The 18,982-nt window shown below is 35.2% G+C and overlaps 1 protein-coding gene across 1 annotated transcript; it reads left to right on the top strand.

Annotated features, from left to right (window-relative positions):
* Positions 1 to 227: 227 nt before the first annotated feature.
* Positions 228 to 18,921, top strand: snx9a (sorting nexin 9a). Its single transcript, XM_073826746.1, has 18 exons — positions 228 to 530; positions 2,636 to 2,722; positions 4,122 to 4,196; positions 6,298 to 6,384; positions 8,936 to 9,035; positions 12,041 to 12,185; positions 12,276 to 12,363; positions 12,542 to 12,667; positions 12,769 to 12,886; positions 13,012 to 13,142; positions 13,387 to 13,490; positions 14,688 to 14,791; positions 14,905 to 14,982; positions 15,108 to 15,184; positions 15,427 to 15,516; positions 16,799 to 16,913; positions 17,030 to 17,121; positions 17,220 to 18,921. Exons 1-18 carry the CDS (start codon positions 519 to 521, stop codon positions 17,265 to 17,267), a joined length of 1,677 nt encoding a protein of 558 aa, XP_073682847.1. The 5' UTR covers positions 228 to 518; the 3' UTR covers positions 17,268 to 18,921.
* The last annotated feature ends 61 nt before the right edge of the window (positions 18,922 to 18,982 follow it).

The raw sequence follows: 18,982 nt of genomic DNA, 5'->3' as shown, positions 1-18,982 counted from the left end.
ATCACAAACAATGTTTCAATGCTACAAAAACATGAGGGTTTCAAATAAAATGCCTGTGTTAAATTAAATGAGCTTAATATCTAATGAAAACAATAATCATAATAATTTCAACGTTTAACAACATTGAAATAAATGCTGGAATCAAATGTTTCATTGCATAATGTCTCTGTTGTTTACTTGAGCTTTACTGGGCGGTGTGTGAGTTGGAGGAAGAGCTGCTCTGACAGCTCGATAAGTCATACATTTTGAGGCCAATGTGCTGAAGTTTTCCGGGTCTTAGTTAGGGAAAGAGGACGAAACATCTACATTTTCAACGCCCATAGCTCGTTATATGGGTCAGATAACTGGATTTTATCGAGCTATGTTTTGCTAATCGAGAGCGGTCACTGCTGCATAACACAAAAACAAACGCGTAATTTTCGCTTCATTTAGGGACAGAAAGGTTTGTTTTTATTACGTTTTGTTTATTTTAAGACCTCATATCGCATGTTAATGGTGATTAAATTATTGATACCACGATGGCAGTGAAGGTAAGTTTTTGCTTGGGATAAACACTACTAATGAAATGACTGTGGCGCATTTGTCTCATAAGTTACAGCGAAACGATAATTCTGCATCGTTGCACGTTGTAGACAAAGTGTACTGTATTAAATAACTGTATTTAAACTGAAATTACCTCCTGAAAAATAGGCATATAAAATATTCCAGAAAACGTATTCTTACAAAATGTTAAGGCTGTTAGTTTAGCAAGAGAGACCTATGGTAAATTAGATAATTTGGATTATCTTGTGACTTATTTAAATTGTACCCTACACTGTTTGCAAAAACAGTCTACCGATGCTCAATTCCTAAACGAATTCTATGGAGTCGGCTCTTATCAATGAATCATTTGATCCGGTTTGGACAGTTCATTCAGCGACAGGGTTTTCGAGTCTAGAAAACATGTCCTACACAAAGTTGATTTGAAGTAATGGGGTGACACAGAAACACGTACTTTTATATTTAAAATACAACATAATTGTGTGACAGGTTTGTGAACACAAAAATAACGTTTTATTAAACGTGCAAAATGTTTTATTATTTATAAATAATAGTCTATTATTTAATGTAAATCCAAATTATATTTAGGTTCTACATGACACAAAGGGACCCAAAACTAAAATTATAAATCTAGTAAGTATAGAGTAGCCCTAGGTTTACTTTTTGAAACTTTATTTATTTATTTACAGCATGTATGCAACACCAAAGTGTCAGGGACTTGTTAGACTTAAGTTTTCGAATCTTTTAATACAGGATTCCAAAATCAACACACAGGTAGTCATTGTTTCAAAACCTGCTATTCTGCTTTTTGTGGTGTATTTGTTTCCACACCGTAAAAACACAAGATTATTGTGACATGTAATAAGAGCATGTTTGACAGGGAATGTAAATGATACTGTAAGCATTTTGAAACGAGTAGGGTAAGTACTTGCACTAATTCATTGAGCTATTCCAATTATTGTTTACTACTGTGCTGCATAGCTGTTTTTGTAAAAGGTCTGAATTAATAGGCTACTGTAGTTGTCCTTTTCAGATTGAGGTTAGTTCAAGTAATTTATTTATCACACAGTATACTGTAAAAAGATGGCTAGACTTTATTTGACGTCCAGATTTTTAATGAGGCCCATGCCCACCTCCTTGGCGTTTATGAAACTGGTACCTCTCACTTGCAATCATTCCTGCTCTGTGTTGACATTGCTAGTCCAAACACAAACATTTTGAAAGTATTTTGTAAACACTCAGTGGTTATGTTATGAGATGAATTGGCATTCTTGTAACAAGTATTCATTCATAAACTTCATACTACGCTGAAAAGACATTTACGCATGAAAAAAACATTTACATAAAATATCAAAAACCTAATGAGCTGCATTAGTAGCATTTGCAGGCATTGCATGCAGGTTCTGAGTCATCTGGGTGCAAATGTACACAAACAGTCAGCTGACTCGAACCGACCCCAAAACGCTGTCTATGTAGGCACCTCACTAGGTTACAATGAGGCAAGCCATTTGTGTTGCCTGTGTCCACCTTGTTGCTGTGAACAGGAACATGGTGCATCCTGTCAGGAACAGAACTCAAGGGAACATGTCATTTTTCAGTGTACAATGATTTGTCAGCATTATTATTCAAGTAAGCACGTCCTTTTGATGTGGATAAACACTCAGCACACTAAATATGGTAGCTGAGCTTGGTTAGAGGTGGTTTGACACTGAAAACCAGTTTTAGTGTTTTAGTTTACATGTTGGCTGTGTTGTGATGGTTGGTCATGCGAATAAGCCCTCATATGCGAAAACGAAGCTATAAAATTGTCCAGCATATAGATATTTTTAGACATAAAGGTGACATTCATAATATTTTCATTTGAAACCTGTGTGAATGCATTAAAAATGGAAATGTGCTTATATTTTTGGAGTTGATGAGGAATCCCCTACAAGCTTAAATTTATGTTTATGTTATATAATAATAAATATCTGCATACAGAATTAGATTAAAGTGTTTTTAGTCTCAAAACACAGAGGTGAAAGTTTTAGCCATGCCGCACTGAAATATTCATGCAGTTACTGTTCTGTGTTACCCATATGTTTGCCGTGTTCAGGCGCAGGTATTATATGACTTCACCGCTGAGTCTGGCAACAATGAGCTGACTGTTCAAGAAGGTGAAATACTCACGGTCACTAACCAGGTGAGGATATACTGAACTTCAGCATCACCACTAATATTTCAAGACAGGCACTTGGCTATGGATAACATACAGGAAATGTTATATGTGACCCTGGACCACAAAACTACGCTTTTTGAAATTAAGATTTATACATTATCAAAGCTGAATAAATAAGTTTTCCATTGATGTATGGTTTGTCAGGATACAACTGTTTGAATATCTGGAATCAGAGGGTGCAAAAAAATCTAAATATTGAGAAAATCACCTTCAATTTTTAATAAGTTTTTAATGTCCAAATGAAGTTCTTAACAATGCATATTACTAATCAAAAATTCAGTTTACGGTAGGAAATTTACAAAATATCTTCATGGAACATGATCTTTACTTAATATTCTAATGATTTTTGGCATAAAAGAAAAAATCGATCATTTTAACCAATGCAGTGTATTTTTGGCTATTGCTACAAATATACCCATGCTACTTAAGACTGGTTTTGTGGTCCAGGGTCACATATATACACTATTGTTCAAAAGTTTTTTCTTTTTTGAAAGATATTAATACATTTATTGAGCTGTGATGCATTAAATGTGTTTAAAAGTGAAGTAAAGACTTACAAAAAATGCTGTATCATGGTTTCAACAAAACAATAAGCAGCACAACTGTTTTAGCATTGATAATAAATGTTTCTTGAGCAGCAAATCAGCATATTAGAATAATTTCTGAAGGATCATGTGACACATAAGACTGGAGTAATGGCTGCTGAAAATTCAGATTTGCATCACAGGAATAAATTACATTTTTCAATAGCCTATGTTTAAACAGAAAAGTAATATGTGACCCTGGACCACAAAACCAGTCTTAAGGTTAAATTTGACAAAACTGAGATCTATACATCATATGAAAGCCCAATAAATAAGCTTTCTTTTGATCTATGGCTTGTTAGGATAGGACAATATTTGGCCGAGATACAACTATTTGAAAATCTGGAATCTGAGGGTGCAATAAAATCAAAATTCTGAGAAAATCACCTTTAAAGTTGTCCAAATTAAGTTCTTAACAATGCATATTACTAATCAAAAATTACATTTTGATATATTTATAGTAGGATTTTTACAAAAAATCTTCATGGAACATGATCTTTACTTAATTTCCTAATGATTTTTGGCATAAAAAAAAACAATAATTTTGACCCATACAATGTATTTTTTGGCTATTGCTACAAATATACCCCAGCGACTTAAGACTGGTTTTGTGGTCCAGGGTCACATATTTTAAATTGTAGAAGTATGATGTCACTGTTTGTACTGCGTTTAATAAATTATAAATACAGGCTTGGTGAGCATAATAGTAATATTTTAAATAAAATAAAGTTAAATTATATATACATTTTTTCCCTTATTTTCTGCTTTATATTATGCAGAATGTAGGCGGTGGCTGGGTAGAGGCTCGGAATTCCAGAGGAAATGTAGGCCTGGTGCCCGAGGACTACATTGAGGTAAAAAAAAACCTAACCATCTGCTTTGTTTTCGATTTCACTTCTTTATACAAAGCATTAGATGAAATTAGAAAACTGTGTAGGATTATTTTTAGTATTTTAGAAAGGGAAGGACAAAATGAAAGCAGACTTTTTTTCTGCTATCTATCTTGCCTACGTTAGTGAGCAGAGTGTTATTCTCTTTGCTGAACTGATATACTAAAACTTGTCCTGTTTTTTTCTGATTTTCTTGTGTTTTTCCAGTAGCATTACATTATTAAAATCAAGGGAAATCATTGAATGTGTATGTGCTTCCTGAGCTGTAGCCTAATTAGAAGATATAAAATGTGACTGATTAAAGGTTTAATTAGGTATCTGGCATACTTTTATTACAGATGGAGAATATTCCCACATGTTCTGTGCAGTAGGTCTATCTTTGTACCATAATTACCAAGACAAATTCCCAGTCTGGCTTTCCTGTAGATACACAGTCAGCGTTCCTCAGACATAATGATTTTTTTGTCATTGATTCAAATGGAGGAAAACTTTGAGTTATGTACAGTATGCATGGATTGCAAAAGGCATGGACAGGATATGAGAAAAATATGAATATATTCATGAATATTTGATCCCCTGCTGATTTTGTACATTTACCCACTGACAAAGAAATGTTCAGTCTATAATTTTAATGGTAGGTTTATTTGAACAGTGAGAGACAGAATAACAAAAAAATCCCGAAAAATGCATTTTTTTTTTAAAAGTTATACATTTATTTGCATTTTAATGAGTGAAATAAGTATTTAATCCCCTATCAATCAGCAAGATTTCTGGCTCCCAGATGTCTTTTATAAAGGTAACAAGCTGAGATTACGAGCACTCTCTTAAAGGAAGTGCTCCTAATCTCAGTTTGTTACCTGTATAAAAGACACCTGTCCACAGATGCAATCAATTAATCAGATTCCAAACTCTCCACCATGGCCAAGACCAAAGAGCTGTCCAAGCTGCACAAGGCTATGGGCTACAGGACCATTGCCAAGCAGCTTGCTGAGAAGGTGACAACAGTTGGTGCGATTATTCGCAAATGGAAGAAACGCAAAATAACTGACAATCTCCCTCGGTCTTGGGCTTCACGCAAGATCTCACCTTGTGGAGTTTCATTGATCATGAGAACAATGAGGAATCAGCTCAGAATTACACGGGAGAATCATGTCAATGATCTCAAGGCAGCTGGGACCATAGTCACCAAGAAAACAATTGGTAACACACTACACCGTGAAGGACTGAAATCCTGCAGTGCCTGAAGTTTGCCAATGAACATCTGAATGATTCAGAGGAGAACTGGGTGAAAGTGTGGTCAGATGAGACCAAAACCAAGCTCTTTGGCATCAACTCAACTCCCCATGTTTGGAAAAGGGAGGATGCTGCCTGTGACCCCAAGAACACCATTCCCACTGTCAAACATGGAGGTGAAAACATTATCCTTTGGGGATGTTTTTTTGCTGGACAGGACAACTGCACCGCATCAAAGGTTGATGGATGGAGCCATGTACTGTCAAATCTTGGGTGAGAACCTCCTTCCCTTAGCCAGGGCATTGAAAATGGGTCGTGGATGGGTATTCCAGCATGACAATGAACCAAAACATACGGCCAAGGCAACAAAAGAGTGGCTCAAGAAGAAGCACATTAAGGTCCTGGAGTGGCCTAGCCAGTCTCCAGACCCTAATCCCATAGAAAATCTGTGGAGGGAGCTGAAGGTTCGAGTTGCCAAACGTCAGCCTCGAAACCTTAATGTCTTGAAGACGATCTGCAAAGAGGAGTGGGACAAAATCCCCCCTGAGATGTGTGCAAACCTGGTGGCCAACTACAAGAAACGTCTGACCACTGTGATTGCCAACAAGGGTTTTGCCACCAAGTACTAAGTCATGTTTTGCAAAGGGATCAAATACTGATTTCTCTCATTAAAATGCAAATCAGTTTCTAACTTTTTTGAAATGCGTTTTTCTGGATTTTTTGTTGTTATTCTGTCTCCCCCTGTTCAAATAAACCTACAATTAAAATTGTAGACAAGCAGGAGATCAAATAATTTTTCTCTCACTGTATGTGTATATTATTATGTTTGCAGATCAACCCTGGTTCCACACAAGCATCAGCGACACAGTACACTGATGCCCATAATCAAGGTCACAGCAGTAGTTCAGCAAACACTCAGGTACCACATCAACTGAATTATTTGTATTACTCTGTTAATAATAACATAACATAATCTCACATTTGGAGAAGTTGTGGTGAGCATGTACCTAAATGAGTATGTGCATGTTTAAAGTGAGTATCTGCATGTTCCACAGTTCCTCAAATGAAGAAGTGAGTAAAAAAAAAAGTAGCTATAACCAACAAAAACCCCACTATTTAAATATCAGTATTGCTTCCTCATTTTCACAGCCAGCTTTTACTAGAAATCCACACTCATTTAAATGAGAAGTCTGGTAAGCATAAAATGCACAAAGGCCCTATGTGTCATCTGCAGTTGAAATCCATTTCCTGTGAAAGCAGGAGAATGAGAGCAAATGGGCCTCATTATAGCTCGGGGCATTAGGCACGAGGACCCGTCTCTCCCTCTCTTTTTTCTCTCTTGTACTGCTCTTTCTCTAGTAGGTTGTCAGATCTCTAAACTATGCGTGGTGCACAGCATCATCGTGTGTGCAATAGCACTTAAATGTGTAGCAGTTTGTAGATGAGAAGTGAAATACATGTGTAATCTATCTTGGATCAGGCTTACCATCTGAAACTAAAATCAGGACAATGCCTATTAATTCATTTTATAAATTCTCTTTTACCATTTATGCTATCAGTCAAAATTTGGACACAAGTTCCCCATGATCTTAATAGCCTTTTGTTTTGAATCCTTAAATGCTTGATATTACTCTTAAACAAATATAAACATGAGCGTATGAATTTCTTTATAAAACCTAAATTTCAATTATTTATATATTAATTTTTTTTCTTTAATTAAGCTATTTATTTGATAATTTTTAACTTATGTTTTTAAGCACTGCATTTTAAAAACAAGTGATTTAAAGTCACTAAAATGCAATCCGCAACGAAAGAGAACTCATTTTGCTATATGCGCGCACTAAGAGTATTTAACGTATTGAGTATTGAGTTATTTTTGCTGCTTTATATGCCTTGAATTGTTAAATACACACACTTGTATGTATTAAAATGCCCGTCTTTGCAAGTATCCTTGTAAACACAGTAATTTAGGTCTTAAGTGAAAGCAAACAGCTGAGAAAGAAAACACATGTGTAACAGTATATTCAATCAGGGCAGTTCTTAAAGTGACAGCAGTCTAATATTCCTGCTGTCTGTCATTCATGTAAATCAACAAAAGAGAGAAAATCTCTCACTGCCTTTAACTAAATGACTTTTGTAACTTTAGCAAGAATTTAATTTACTATGAATATACTCTGCAAGAAGTCTGGCTGTAGATTTTACACATTAGATGGCCATATACTGAATTTAACTCTATGAGATGAAGCTGGTCAAGAGTACAGTCACCCTTGCAAGAAAACTGAGCAAGTGGTACAAGTGGTGAAAAGACGTATCTAACGACTTAACGTTTCCATCAGCCTTCGATGACTCAGTGACATTTTGAGTGATCCACAACACCAAAGTACTAATAACGATAAACACATGAGTAATGTTGTGCTCGGGGAAAATTGGTATAGACGGTCTTAATTGGTGAGGCCAGGAAGCGAGACAAATGGTTTTGCGTGGCTGGGAGTTAGTTTTTAGCAGCATCAAGGTCAGGTCTATTGATGGAATTGGCCATTAAGTCTTAGACTAATGGACAGAGACAGACTCAAGAGCCTTTGGCCTTTTAGTCCTTAAAGCACATCCAGGTCTTTTGTGGCAGATTTGAGAGAGAACTATATTTTTATACCGTATATTCAGTTCATTTGTGACCATCAGCCATTTATACAAGAATAGAAACTTTGTGAAAATTGTGGTCACTGGCTTTTTCATTATGAGTAAACATATTAATGGTTTCTGTAAATGTTTTCTATGTTTTTAGAATCTCAATTAAGAAAGGTTATTTGTACCTCACTAGTTATGTGATTCATGGTTTGCAAAGTAACCTCTAATATAGCAGGTTGATTCTCATTATCATTCTTTTAATTCAAATAATTTCTTCAATTTGTTCCATAATGTGCTTATACTGAGTGTGTGCATATATGCCAGCAAGAACTAAAATAAAATCTTGAAAATGTCTTAAATTTAGAGGAATGTCTTCAGTGCTGAATAGATTTTAGGTGACATTGGCCAGTCTGTTTTCTATGTTATAGGTCAGACATGCTGTCATGGGGTGAATGGAGACACACAAGCAAATATTATGTGAGAATTTGAATATAAACAAGGCAGCTTCATTTTGGTTATTTGGCCAACCCAGCAAGAGAGAATTACTGTAATCTACTTGTGACATATGAGGGATATTGATGAGTCTAAAAAAGGAAGTGGGTGAAAGGAAGAACCTGATGTTCCTTAACTTGTATTGAATTTGGTTCATCATTTGAGCAGACACTTGATATTAAAATGGGTCAATCGAGGAACAGTTCCAGCATCAGTAGGCAATTGTGAAAAAGAGCTGATAGAATCCACTTTAAACTCATAGTAACAACCTGTATAAGTTTAGTCTTAAGGGTCATAATGGGTGCAGATTTGTTTAAAACAATGATTTAATGTTGTATTTTATGTGCCTGTAGGGGGTTAATGGGAATGAGGCTTGGACTGCCACAACATCGTCCAACAACAACTCTGCGGACAACTGGAACTACACTGAACAGGAACCAGCAGGCAATAATGGTAAGTGGAGAACCTCTACAATACAACCTCCATTAAACATGTATGGTTATCAGTCTATAACTGTCTACACTTCCATTCAAAAGTTTGGAGGCAGGACGTTTTTATATCGAAAGAAATTAATAGTTTAAGGGTGCTTTCACACTTGGTTCAACTGCCTGTCCCGAATCTGGGTTTAATTTATCTTTCCTCCCCTGCCCCGGGTGGGTTATGTTCACACAGTGTTTTTTGGATCTGAACCATAGTATGTTTGTGTCATCAGATTGTTTGATTGAGCTGTTTACCGCTGTTGTTAGGTTACCATTACTTCTTGTTGAAAATTCAGCTTGAGATTTTTTAAATATATTATAATTAGGGTGGAAATTTTCCAGAAACTTTCCATAAATCCCAGGAACATAATAATCTGCCAATAGGGTAAGAAAAATAACCTTGTTTTCTGTTTGAAATAAGATTTTTTTGCTTACCCCATTGGCAGATTATTTTGCTTGTTCTAAGCAAAAACTCATTTAATTTTGACTTGTTTTTTCTGAAAACAAGAAAATAATTTTTACTTGTCAGGAAAATCCTTCTTGATGTAAGAATTTTTAGATATTTTGGCTGAAAGCAAGACAAAAAAGTAGTAAGAATTTTTTTTTGCAGTGAATTTACTGGAAATTTTCCACATTTTTGCAACCCTAATTATAATAGAAAACAGTTAATATTATACATATATACAGAAAGTAGATAATATTTATTTTTACAATATTACTGTTTTTACTGTATTTGTGACCAGTAACTTAAAACCTAAATCTTACCGATTCTAAACTTTTGAATGGTAGCCATGAGGGCTGGGTTTTGACACAAATTGCACAATTCAATTTGATTCTGATATACAAGTTTGCATTTCGATATGGTTTCCGAATTGATATTGATTATTGTGGACATATATCAGGTACAGTGCGTGCCAAATTTTCTCAAGGACCCAAGCTGACTAACAAGTTTATGTTTATCGAATATGTTTTTTTTCTGAGGTAAATGAGATGTTATGTGGCATTGTCTACAATCTGTTATATTGATGTCTTTGCATGGTTGAAACACTAATCAAGCGATTACACAAGACAGGATACGTATTTCGGCAAGTTGTACTCTTTCTTTTAACATACCTTCGGATCTTTATTCTTGTTTATTTTGTGTTGAAATTAGTAGTAAAGCGGAGACGATCAGTTCACATGTTCCATTGCGCTGCTGCTTTTGTTGAACTAAAGCAGAGTTGCTGGGTTTTCCCAACAAAACCTGCCCAATAGCTACTCAAAAAGAGCCCAAGACTAGTTAAATCGTGTTTCGGGAGGTAAAATACAATTTTGTTTTGGTGGGGGCCCCCTGGTAAAAATTGCATTCCAGTGGCTAAATATCACATTATTGGGGTCACTTGACACGGACATGAAAAACAACCTGCGGCAATTCCGTAGGAAAATTGCAGACTTGGCAACACTGAGCTGAGGCACAGCGATCTGTCACTCCACATTACTCCACATTAAACGGTTCCAAAACAGCATTTAATTTTTTTTTTTTAAATACTGCAATAAAATGGACAGAATTTGAAATCTTTGTTTCAAAGCACAAAGCTTTTTGCGATTTATTGGATGGGATACGCACTTCAATGTTCCGTTAATTAACTGAAAACAGGCTAGACTAATCTATTCTTGGGATTTTAGAATCAATATTGTTTTGTAAAACTGAGAACCAATTCAAAATGAAAAATGGGACCCTGGACCACAAAACCAGTCGTAAGTAGCATGGCTATATTTGTAGCAATAGCCAAAAATATATTGTATGGGTCGAAATTATCAATTTTCTTTTATGCCAAAAATCATTAGGATATTAAGTAAAGCTCATGTTCCATGAAGATATATTGTAAATTTCCTACCGTACTGTAAATATATTTATATAAATAATATTTTGATTCTATAGTTTCAAATAGTTAGATCTCGACCAAATATTGTCCTATCCTAACAAACCATACTTTCAGGTGATGTATAGATCTCAGTTTCGAAAAATTGACATTTTTGACTGGTTTTGTGGTCCGGGGACACAAATAATTTCACAAATATCCCTAGTAGTCATATAACCAATTTGCCACCTGTGTGAAAGTATATAGTGACATATTTGTTATTATGGCACTAATGTACATTCTATATCAGAAGCAGCTCATTAGCGGTGTTGCTGCTTTACTGTCTACAACATGTGGAATGTTCACGTTATCTGCTTTGTTATGAGGACTTTGAACTTTCTCTGTCAGCAGACCATGGTTAAAGACATATATTATGTACTTTAGGTAGCTAAGTAGTGTATATTGAGGTAAGTGAATAATTCCAGTGGTATGGTATAGTCATCACTACAGTCTTTGTTGTCTTTGCCTGTTACACAGCTGAGTTGTTCTGATTCTGAAACATGCTTTCCACAGCGAGAGCAGTATATTCACATTTGCACAAGAAAGCAGAACCTTTTCTGGCCCCTCCATATAAATTCCAGTATGAATACTCTCAGCATGGAAATAATACATAACTTATTATGTAAATTTATGTAATAATTGCTTCTATTGTGCAGTTGGAATATGATTAAAATGCACTGCTGAATCTTCTAAATCATTATCTTGGAACATAAGATTCTCTAGTCTGGCATCGTAGTATAAGCAGAAAATACCAAAGTAAGTAGGAAAATTAATGTTAGGTATGTTAAAGGAATAGTTCACCCAAAAATGAAAATTCTGTCAGTAATTACTCACCCTCATGTCGTTCCAAACCTGTAAGGCCTTTGTTCATCTTCAGAACACAAATTAAGATATTCCTGATTAAATCTGAGAACTTTTTGACCCTCTCATTAATTAAAGAATTTTCAGTTTTTGGTGAACATGTTTCTCTTTAATACTTTGTAAATGTGTCAGAATTTTGATATACAGCAAAGTTTAGTTTAGTTATTCTATTATTCTCTATGACTATGATGTAATTTTTGTGTCACACAACCCGTAGGTTCTGTCTATTCATTTGACGATGAATGGGACGATGACTCAGATGATGGAAAGTCGACAGGCGGATATGGAGGTTCACAGGTGGAAGAGGGAGGAACGATGCAGCGAGGCGGGGGTCACTCTACTATGAAAATAGCCCTCAACAAGTAACATTTTGATTTTAATAACTACCAATAATAATAATATTTCATTAATAAAATAAACATTACAAATGCTCATCCCATCGTTTCCCGCAGGTTTCCAGGGTTCTCCAAGACCCCAAATACAGAGGTGTTTCTGCTTACCAAGCACATAAGTAAAGGAAGTGACACACTGCCAATTTATGTAAGTTATTTGACTTTATCATGTGATTTGATCCCATGCCTGGAGATTGATTAGACAGTTAGCTAGATATTTATTCTGGATTACAGAATAATCAAACAATATTTGCTTTGTTTAAAGTGGTATGGTGAATGAATAACATGTTTAACATGTTTCTGAAGGCTGAATGTTTATTTTGCAGGCGGGCGAGGTGGGTCCAGTATGGTTGTATCCACAAACTCAGTTAGATTGTGTAGTGGCTGATCCCAAAAAGGGGTCAAAAATGTACGGCCTGAAGAGCTACATCGAATACCAGATCACACCTAATGTAAGTTTCTTTGATTTTGAAGCACCTCTCAGGACTGCTTGAATCATGCTGACTTGTAATTCTTTTGTTAATGGGTCTTGGTTCATTTTCATTTTTTTCAGACAACAAACAGACCAGTCAATCACAGATACAAACATTTTGACTGGTTATATGAGAGGCTCGTGGAGAAGTTCGCCTGTGCTCTGCCTGTCCCATGTCTACCTGACAAACAAGTTACAGGTGAACCAAACCAAAAAAAAAAATCCCTTCTTTTACCATCTTCTCATTTTGGTCTTTTAATAGTCAGCAAAGAAAGTGGTTTTGGCTGGTAGACTTCCTAGCATCTGTCTTCTATTTCTCGTTAGGCCGATTTGAAGAGGAATTTATCAAAATGCGCATGGAACGCCTGCAGGGCTGGATGTCCCGCATGTGCCGGCATCCGGTGATCTCAAACAGTGAGGTTTTCCAGCTGTTCCTTAACTACAGAGATGAGAAGGTGCGTTTGTTAAAATATGTATAATAGTAATATGCTTGTAGTTGTTTTATAGACTGATGTAAATACATAGTCAAACAATATATATAAACAGTTAAATGGCTCTTCTGTTGAGTATTATCATCTGTTTGCTGATACTGAGAAGTGTTTTACAGTGTTATATATTAACTTTGGCTAGTGAATAGTTAAGTTGAGCTTGGCAGTTTGGGAGTGTTGTAAGTCATGTTTTATTTGTTGTTTCTGTTAGGAGTGGAAACTAGGGAAGCGGAAAGCAGAGAAAGATGAAACAGTGGGCGTGAAAATCTTCTCCACCATAGACCCAGAGCTCCCAGAAGTAGATCCTTCTCAAGTGTGAGACAATATTGAACTCTAATTATTTAATCCTAAAAAATAAGTGAGTACACCCCTCACATTTTAGCAACCATTTTAATATATCTTCTCAAGGGACAATACTATAGAAATGAAACTTGGATATATTTTAGAGTAGTCAATGTGCAGCTTGTATAGCAGTATAGATTTAACTCAACATACAGCCATTATTGTCAAAATAGCTGGCAACAAAAGTGAGTACACCCTAAGGGATAACTGCAGTATGTTGTTTAACCATGCAAAGCCTCATGTCCTATTCATCATGTTTATGTTTTTGTCTGCTTGACAGGACCATACAAAGTTGTGTATCTTGTATTAGAGCAGTTAAAATTAGGTGCTTTAAGTACAATTCTCTCACACTGACCACTGGGTATTCAACATGGCATCTCATCGCAAAGAACTCGCTAAGAATTTGAGAATTAGAATTGTTGCTCTCCACAAAGATGGCCAAGGCTATTAGAGGTTCAGTAACACCTTGAAACCGAGTTACACTACAGTGGTCAGGGTCATACAGAGGTTTTCCAAGATGGGTTCCATTCGGAGCAGGCCTCGTTCTGTGGCAGGTGCAGAACCTGACTTCAAAAAACAGATGCATGAGTGCTGCCAGCATTACTTTTAAGGTTGCAGAGGAAGAAGGTCAGCTTGTCAGTGCTCAGACCATAGGCCGCACACTGCAACAAGTCGGTTTGCATAGGCGTCGTCCCAGAAGGAAGCCTCATCTGAAGCTGGCTCACAAGAAAGCCTGCAAACAGTTTGCTGAAGACAACCTGTCCAAGAGCATAAATTACTGGAACCATGTCCTGTGGTCTGATTGAGGATGATTAAGGCAGTGCCAGATAACAATGGTGCTAAAACAATATATTGACCCTTTGGACAAGTTCACTTAGGGTGTACTCACTTTTGTTGCCAGCTATTTTGACAATAATGGCTGTATGTTGAGTAATTTTCAGGGGTGTACTCACTTTTGTGACATACTGTAAAAGCAAATTTAGCCATAAATTACCTTCATGTCGTTCCAAACCTGTAAGACCTTCATTCATCTTCAAAACACAAATTAAGATATTTTTGGTGAAAAATTAGCTTTCTGAAACTGCATTGACAACGATGCAATTAATACTTTTTATATAATGTAGTTTTATTTATTTTTTTAACACTGGTCTTATCTTTATTTGATTTTAGAGAGCAGAAGTATGAAATGTACAGCCAGTTTACTAGATCTATGGACAACAGTGTTAAAGAACTACTGGCTGTTGGGCATCTCCACTGGAAGAGATGTACAGGCCGTAAGTTCACATACTTATATTTCTTCATTATCACAGTATACCTGCATTATTTAATTTTTGGTATTATCTTGGGATGTGTCCATAGTAAAAGTCTTCTGCTTTTAAACCAACAGCATTACAAAAGGAATATCGGCAGATTGGAAAAGCATTTCAGAACCTATCATCAGTTTTCAACACTAGTGCATACCCAAGTAGGAAACTGGAGCTTTGTTTATTAAATGCTGTCATAGACATGTTCACAGCTCAAATATTACATATAAAATCTTTTTGATTACCTAATGATTTTTTATTGATGTTTTTTGTACCTTATTTTAAGGGGAATCAACTCTGACGGAAGCATTGACCGCGACAGGAAAAACGTATGAGGAAATAGCAGAACTCGTTGCAGGACAGGTATCAGAAGTACAATATTTCCTCATATGAATACTTCAACAAACCCTTCAGTCCTTGAACTTCTTCCAATGCCATTCACTCATCCTTAGCAAGTTTCCTCACATCCTGTGCTGCTATTTCCACAAGTTGATAGAATTGTAACCCTGAGGCTACCCAAGTGATAGCAACACCCATGATTGCTGTTTTTAGCATTATCCATGAGTTTAAGCATTTGTTTCAATGAGATAACATTTGTTTATCAGCCAAAAAAAGATCTACACTTCCTGATGGAAATAAACACAGAGTACAAGGGACTACTGGGCTGCTTCCCTGACACAATAGCAGTTCACAAGGTATAAACCTTTCACCTTTTGCCTTTCTAAATTTAGTTTTTTTTTGTTGTTGTTTAGATTTGGTTTTAGTTTTAGTTTATTTTATTTTTTTAAGAAGTCTCTTATGCTCTTCAAAGTTCCATTTATTTGATCAAAAATACAGAAAATAAGTGATGTTTTGAAATATTATTGCAATTAAAAATAACAGTTTTTTTAATATATACTTTAAAAAATAAATTATTTCTGTGATGCAAAGCAGAATTTCCACTTTTTTTATTATCAATGTTGGAAACAGTTGTGCTGTTTAATTTTTTGGAACCTGTGTTACTTTTTTTTTCAGGATTCTTTGAAAAGAAGTAATAGAGAAAAATAAAAAGTTAAAAAGAACAGCATTTATTTAAAATCTAAGTCTTTATGATCACTTTTTTTTTCAGTTTCACATATACTTGCTGAATAAAAGTATTAATTTCTTTCAAAGAAAGAAAGAAAAAATTCACTGACCCCCAAAAGAATTTGAATGGTATTTTGAATAAATTCTGTTCTCTTTAACATTTTACTCATCAAAGAATCCTGAAAAAAAATGTCACATGTTACAAAAAAATATTAAGCAGCACAACTGTTTCCAGCGTTGGTAATAAATCAGCATATTGGAATGATTTCGGAAGGATCATGTAAAACTGAAGACTGGGTTAATGACTGCTGAAAATAGAGTTTTGCATCACTTGAATAAATTCTGTTTTAAAGTATACTAGAATAGTAAACACTATTTTAAATTGCAACAATAATTTACAATATTTTACCATTTTCCTGTATTTTTAATCAAATAGAGACAGCCTCGATGAGCAGAACTTTAAAGACTTCTTTAAAAAAAACATAATATATGTGTGTGTGTGTGTGTGTGTGTGTGTGTGTGTGTGTGTGTGTGTGTGTGTGTGTGTGTGTGTGTGTGTGTGTGTGTGTGTGTGTGTGTGTGTGTGTGTGTGTTTGTGTGTATCAGTACATTTGTAGCAATAGCCAAAAATACTTTGTAAATTTCCTACCGTAAATATATCAAACCTTAATTTTTTTTTGCATTGCTAAGAACTTCATTTCAACAACTTTTTAAGGCGATTTTCTCAATATTTAGATTTTTTGAATAGTTGTAAAAAATATTGTCCCATCCTAACAAAATATATCAATAAAAAGCTTATTTATTCATCTTTCAGATGATGTATAAATCTCAATTTCAAAAAACTGACCCTTATGACCCTTGTGGTCCAGGGTTACATATATTAGTTTTTAAACGTATCTTTTGTTTCCTCAGGCTGCCATTGATAAAGTAAAAGAGGCTGATCATTTGGTGGCGATGAATAAAATTAGCCAACAAGATAAACAAGTTATGGAAAAGAACCTTAGCACCATGTCTTACACATTACAAGGTACGTTAGTGAAGTGTCGTCTATTGTCACAGTGGTCTTTTATACTTGCACCTGTGTGCTTAATTGTAGTGTTTGGCACACACATGTAATCTAAGACTTGCCATCTGTTTCTCTAGCGGAGATGAATCACTTCCATAGCAACCGTATCTATGACTACAACAGACTCATGCAGTTCTACCTGGAGGAACAGGTGAAATTCTATGAAACGGTGAGTGGTGGGATTCTAGTTTGTATGGACACGTCAACATGGCATATGTAATGCAACATACTACATGTGTAATGTTCTTGTGTGTTCTTATTGGATAGATTGCTGAAAAGCTGAAGAAAGCGCTTGGGCAGTATACCACAATGTGAAGACAACAGCAATACTCATCAAACTGTGTCAGTTCCGTGGAACATCATAAAAGGATGCTGCTTTTGATATTTTTTAATGCTAATTCACAATTAACCATCGTGTTTCCAGAAAATTATTCACTGCGTTGTGTCATATATAAAATATAGGTTATAAGGGAACAAATGTTCACATAATGTTATTCATTCATTCACCAAATATATCATTGACAGAAACAGGTGAAAAACAAATCTTAACTGTTACTTAAGCTAATGTTACACTCCCCGACATTTAAAGAACAGTTCATGCAAAAATAAATTTGCTCACCCTCGAAGATGTAGATGAGTTTCTTTAATCGATGTGACTGGAGTCGTGTGGATTACTGTGATGTTTTCATTCTGACGGCACCCATTCACTACAGAGGATCCATTGTTTAATGAGATACAGTTGAAATCAAAAGTTTACATGCACCTTGCAGAATCTGCAAAATGTTATTACCAGAATAAGAGCGATCACACAAAATGCATGTTATTTTTTTTTATATAGCACTGACCTGAATAAGATATTTAACTTAGAAGTAGTTTTTGTTGAATTTATAAAAATGACCCTGTTCAAAAGTTTACATACACTTGATTCTTAATACTGTTGTTACCTGAATGATCCACAGCTGTGTTTTTTTTTTTTTTTTCAGTCATAGTTGTTCAAGAGTCCCTTGTTTGTTCTGAACAGTTAAACTGCCTGCTGTTCTTCAGAAAAATCATTCAGGTCCCATAAATTCATTTTTTTTTAGCATTTTTGTGTATTTGAACAATTTCCAACAATGACTGTATGATTTTGAGATCCATCTTTTCACACTGAGGACAACTGAGGGACTGCAGTTTTTACAAAAGTTTCAAAAACTCACAAAAATGCTGTAAAACCAAAGAATTTGTGGGATCTGAAGGATTTTTCTAAAGAAGAGCAGGCAGTTTAACTGTTCAGGACAAAGGGACTCATGAACAACTATCACTAAACAAAAAACACAGCTGTGGATCATTCAGGTAACAACACAGTATTAAGAATCAAGTGTATGTAAACTTTTGAAATTTTTAAATTCAACTATTATTTTCTCTTGTGGACTATATGTAAACATCTTTTATCTGAATATATCTTATTCAGGTCAGTACAAAGTTTGTGTTTTCTACGATTCTTCTTATTTTGGTAAAATAATTAACATTTTGTAGATTCTGCAAGGTGTGTGAAACCTTTTGACTTTGTACAGTATAATGCTAGATTTCTCCAAATCTGTTCCAATAAAGAAACAAACTCATTTACATCTTGGATGGCCTGATGGTGAGGACATTTCCAGCACATTATCATTCATTAATGAACTATTCCTTTAAGACATTTCATTTTCTCTGTATAAATTGAGGTCTCTCAGGGACGCGTTTGCTTAGACTCGGCCTTCTAAACCAAATGAGTTTATTAACGTCTTAAACTGTCTGACATGTTTTATATTCTTGTAGTATGTGAAATTAAATATGTCAGATATTTAGTGGTGTGTATTGGATGAAAGCAATAAGGACATTGTCTTTTACCTGTGGTAAAATGTTCTATGCAACATAAAACTAAAATAGTGTATAAAATGTGTTTTTAACTAGCCCTCCAGTGTGTAATAAATCTTTCTTTATACCTTTCCGAGTCTTGAATGCTCTGCATTTTTTGGCCTAGAGTCAAAATGGATTTTGCAGTTCTAGCA

This window comes from Garra rufa, chromosome 21, assembly GCF_049309525.1.
Source record: "Garra rufa chromosome 21, GarRuf1.0, whole genome shotgun sequence".
In the NCBI taxonomy this organism is placed as follows: Eukaryota; Metazoa; Chordata; class Actinopteri; order Cypriniformes; family Cyprinidae; genus Garra; species Garra rufa.
The sequence above is the reverse complement of the archived record's forward strand: the minus strand, read 5'-3'. Positions and strand labels throughout refer to the sequence as shown.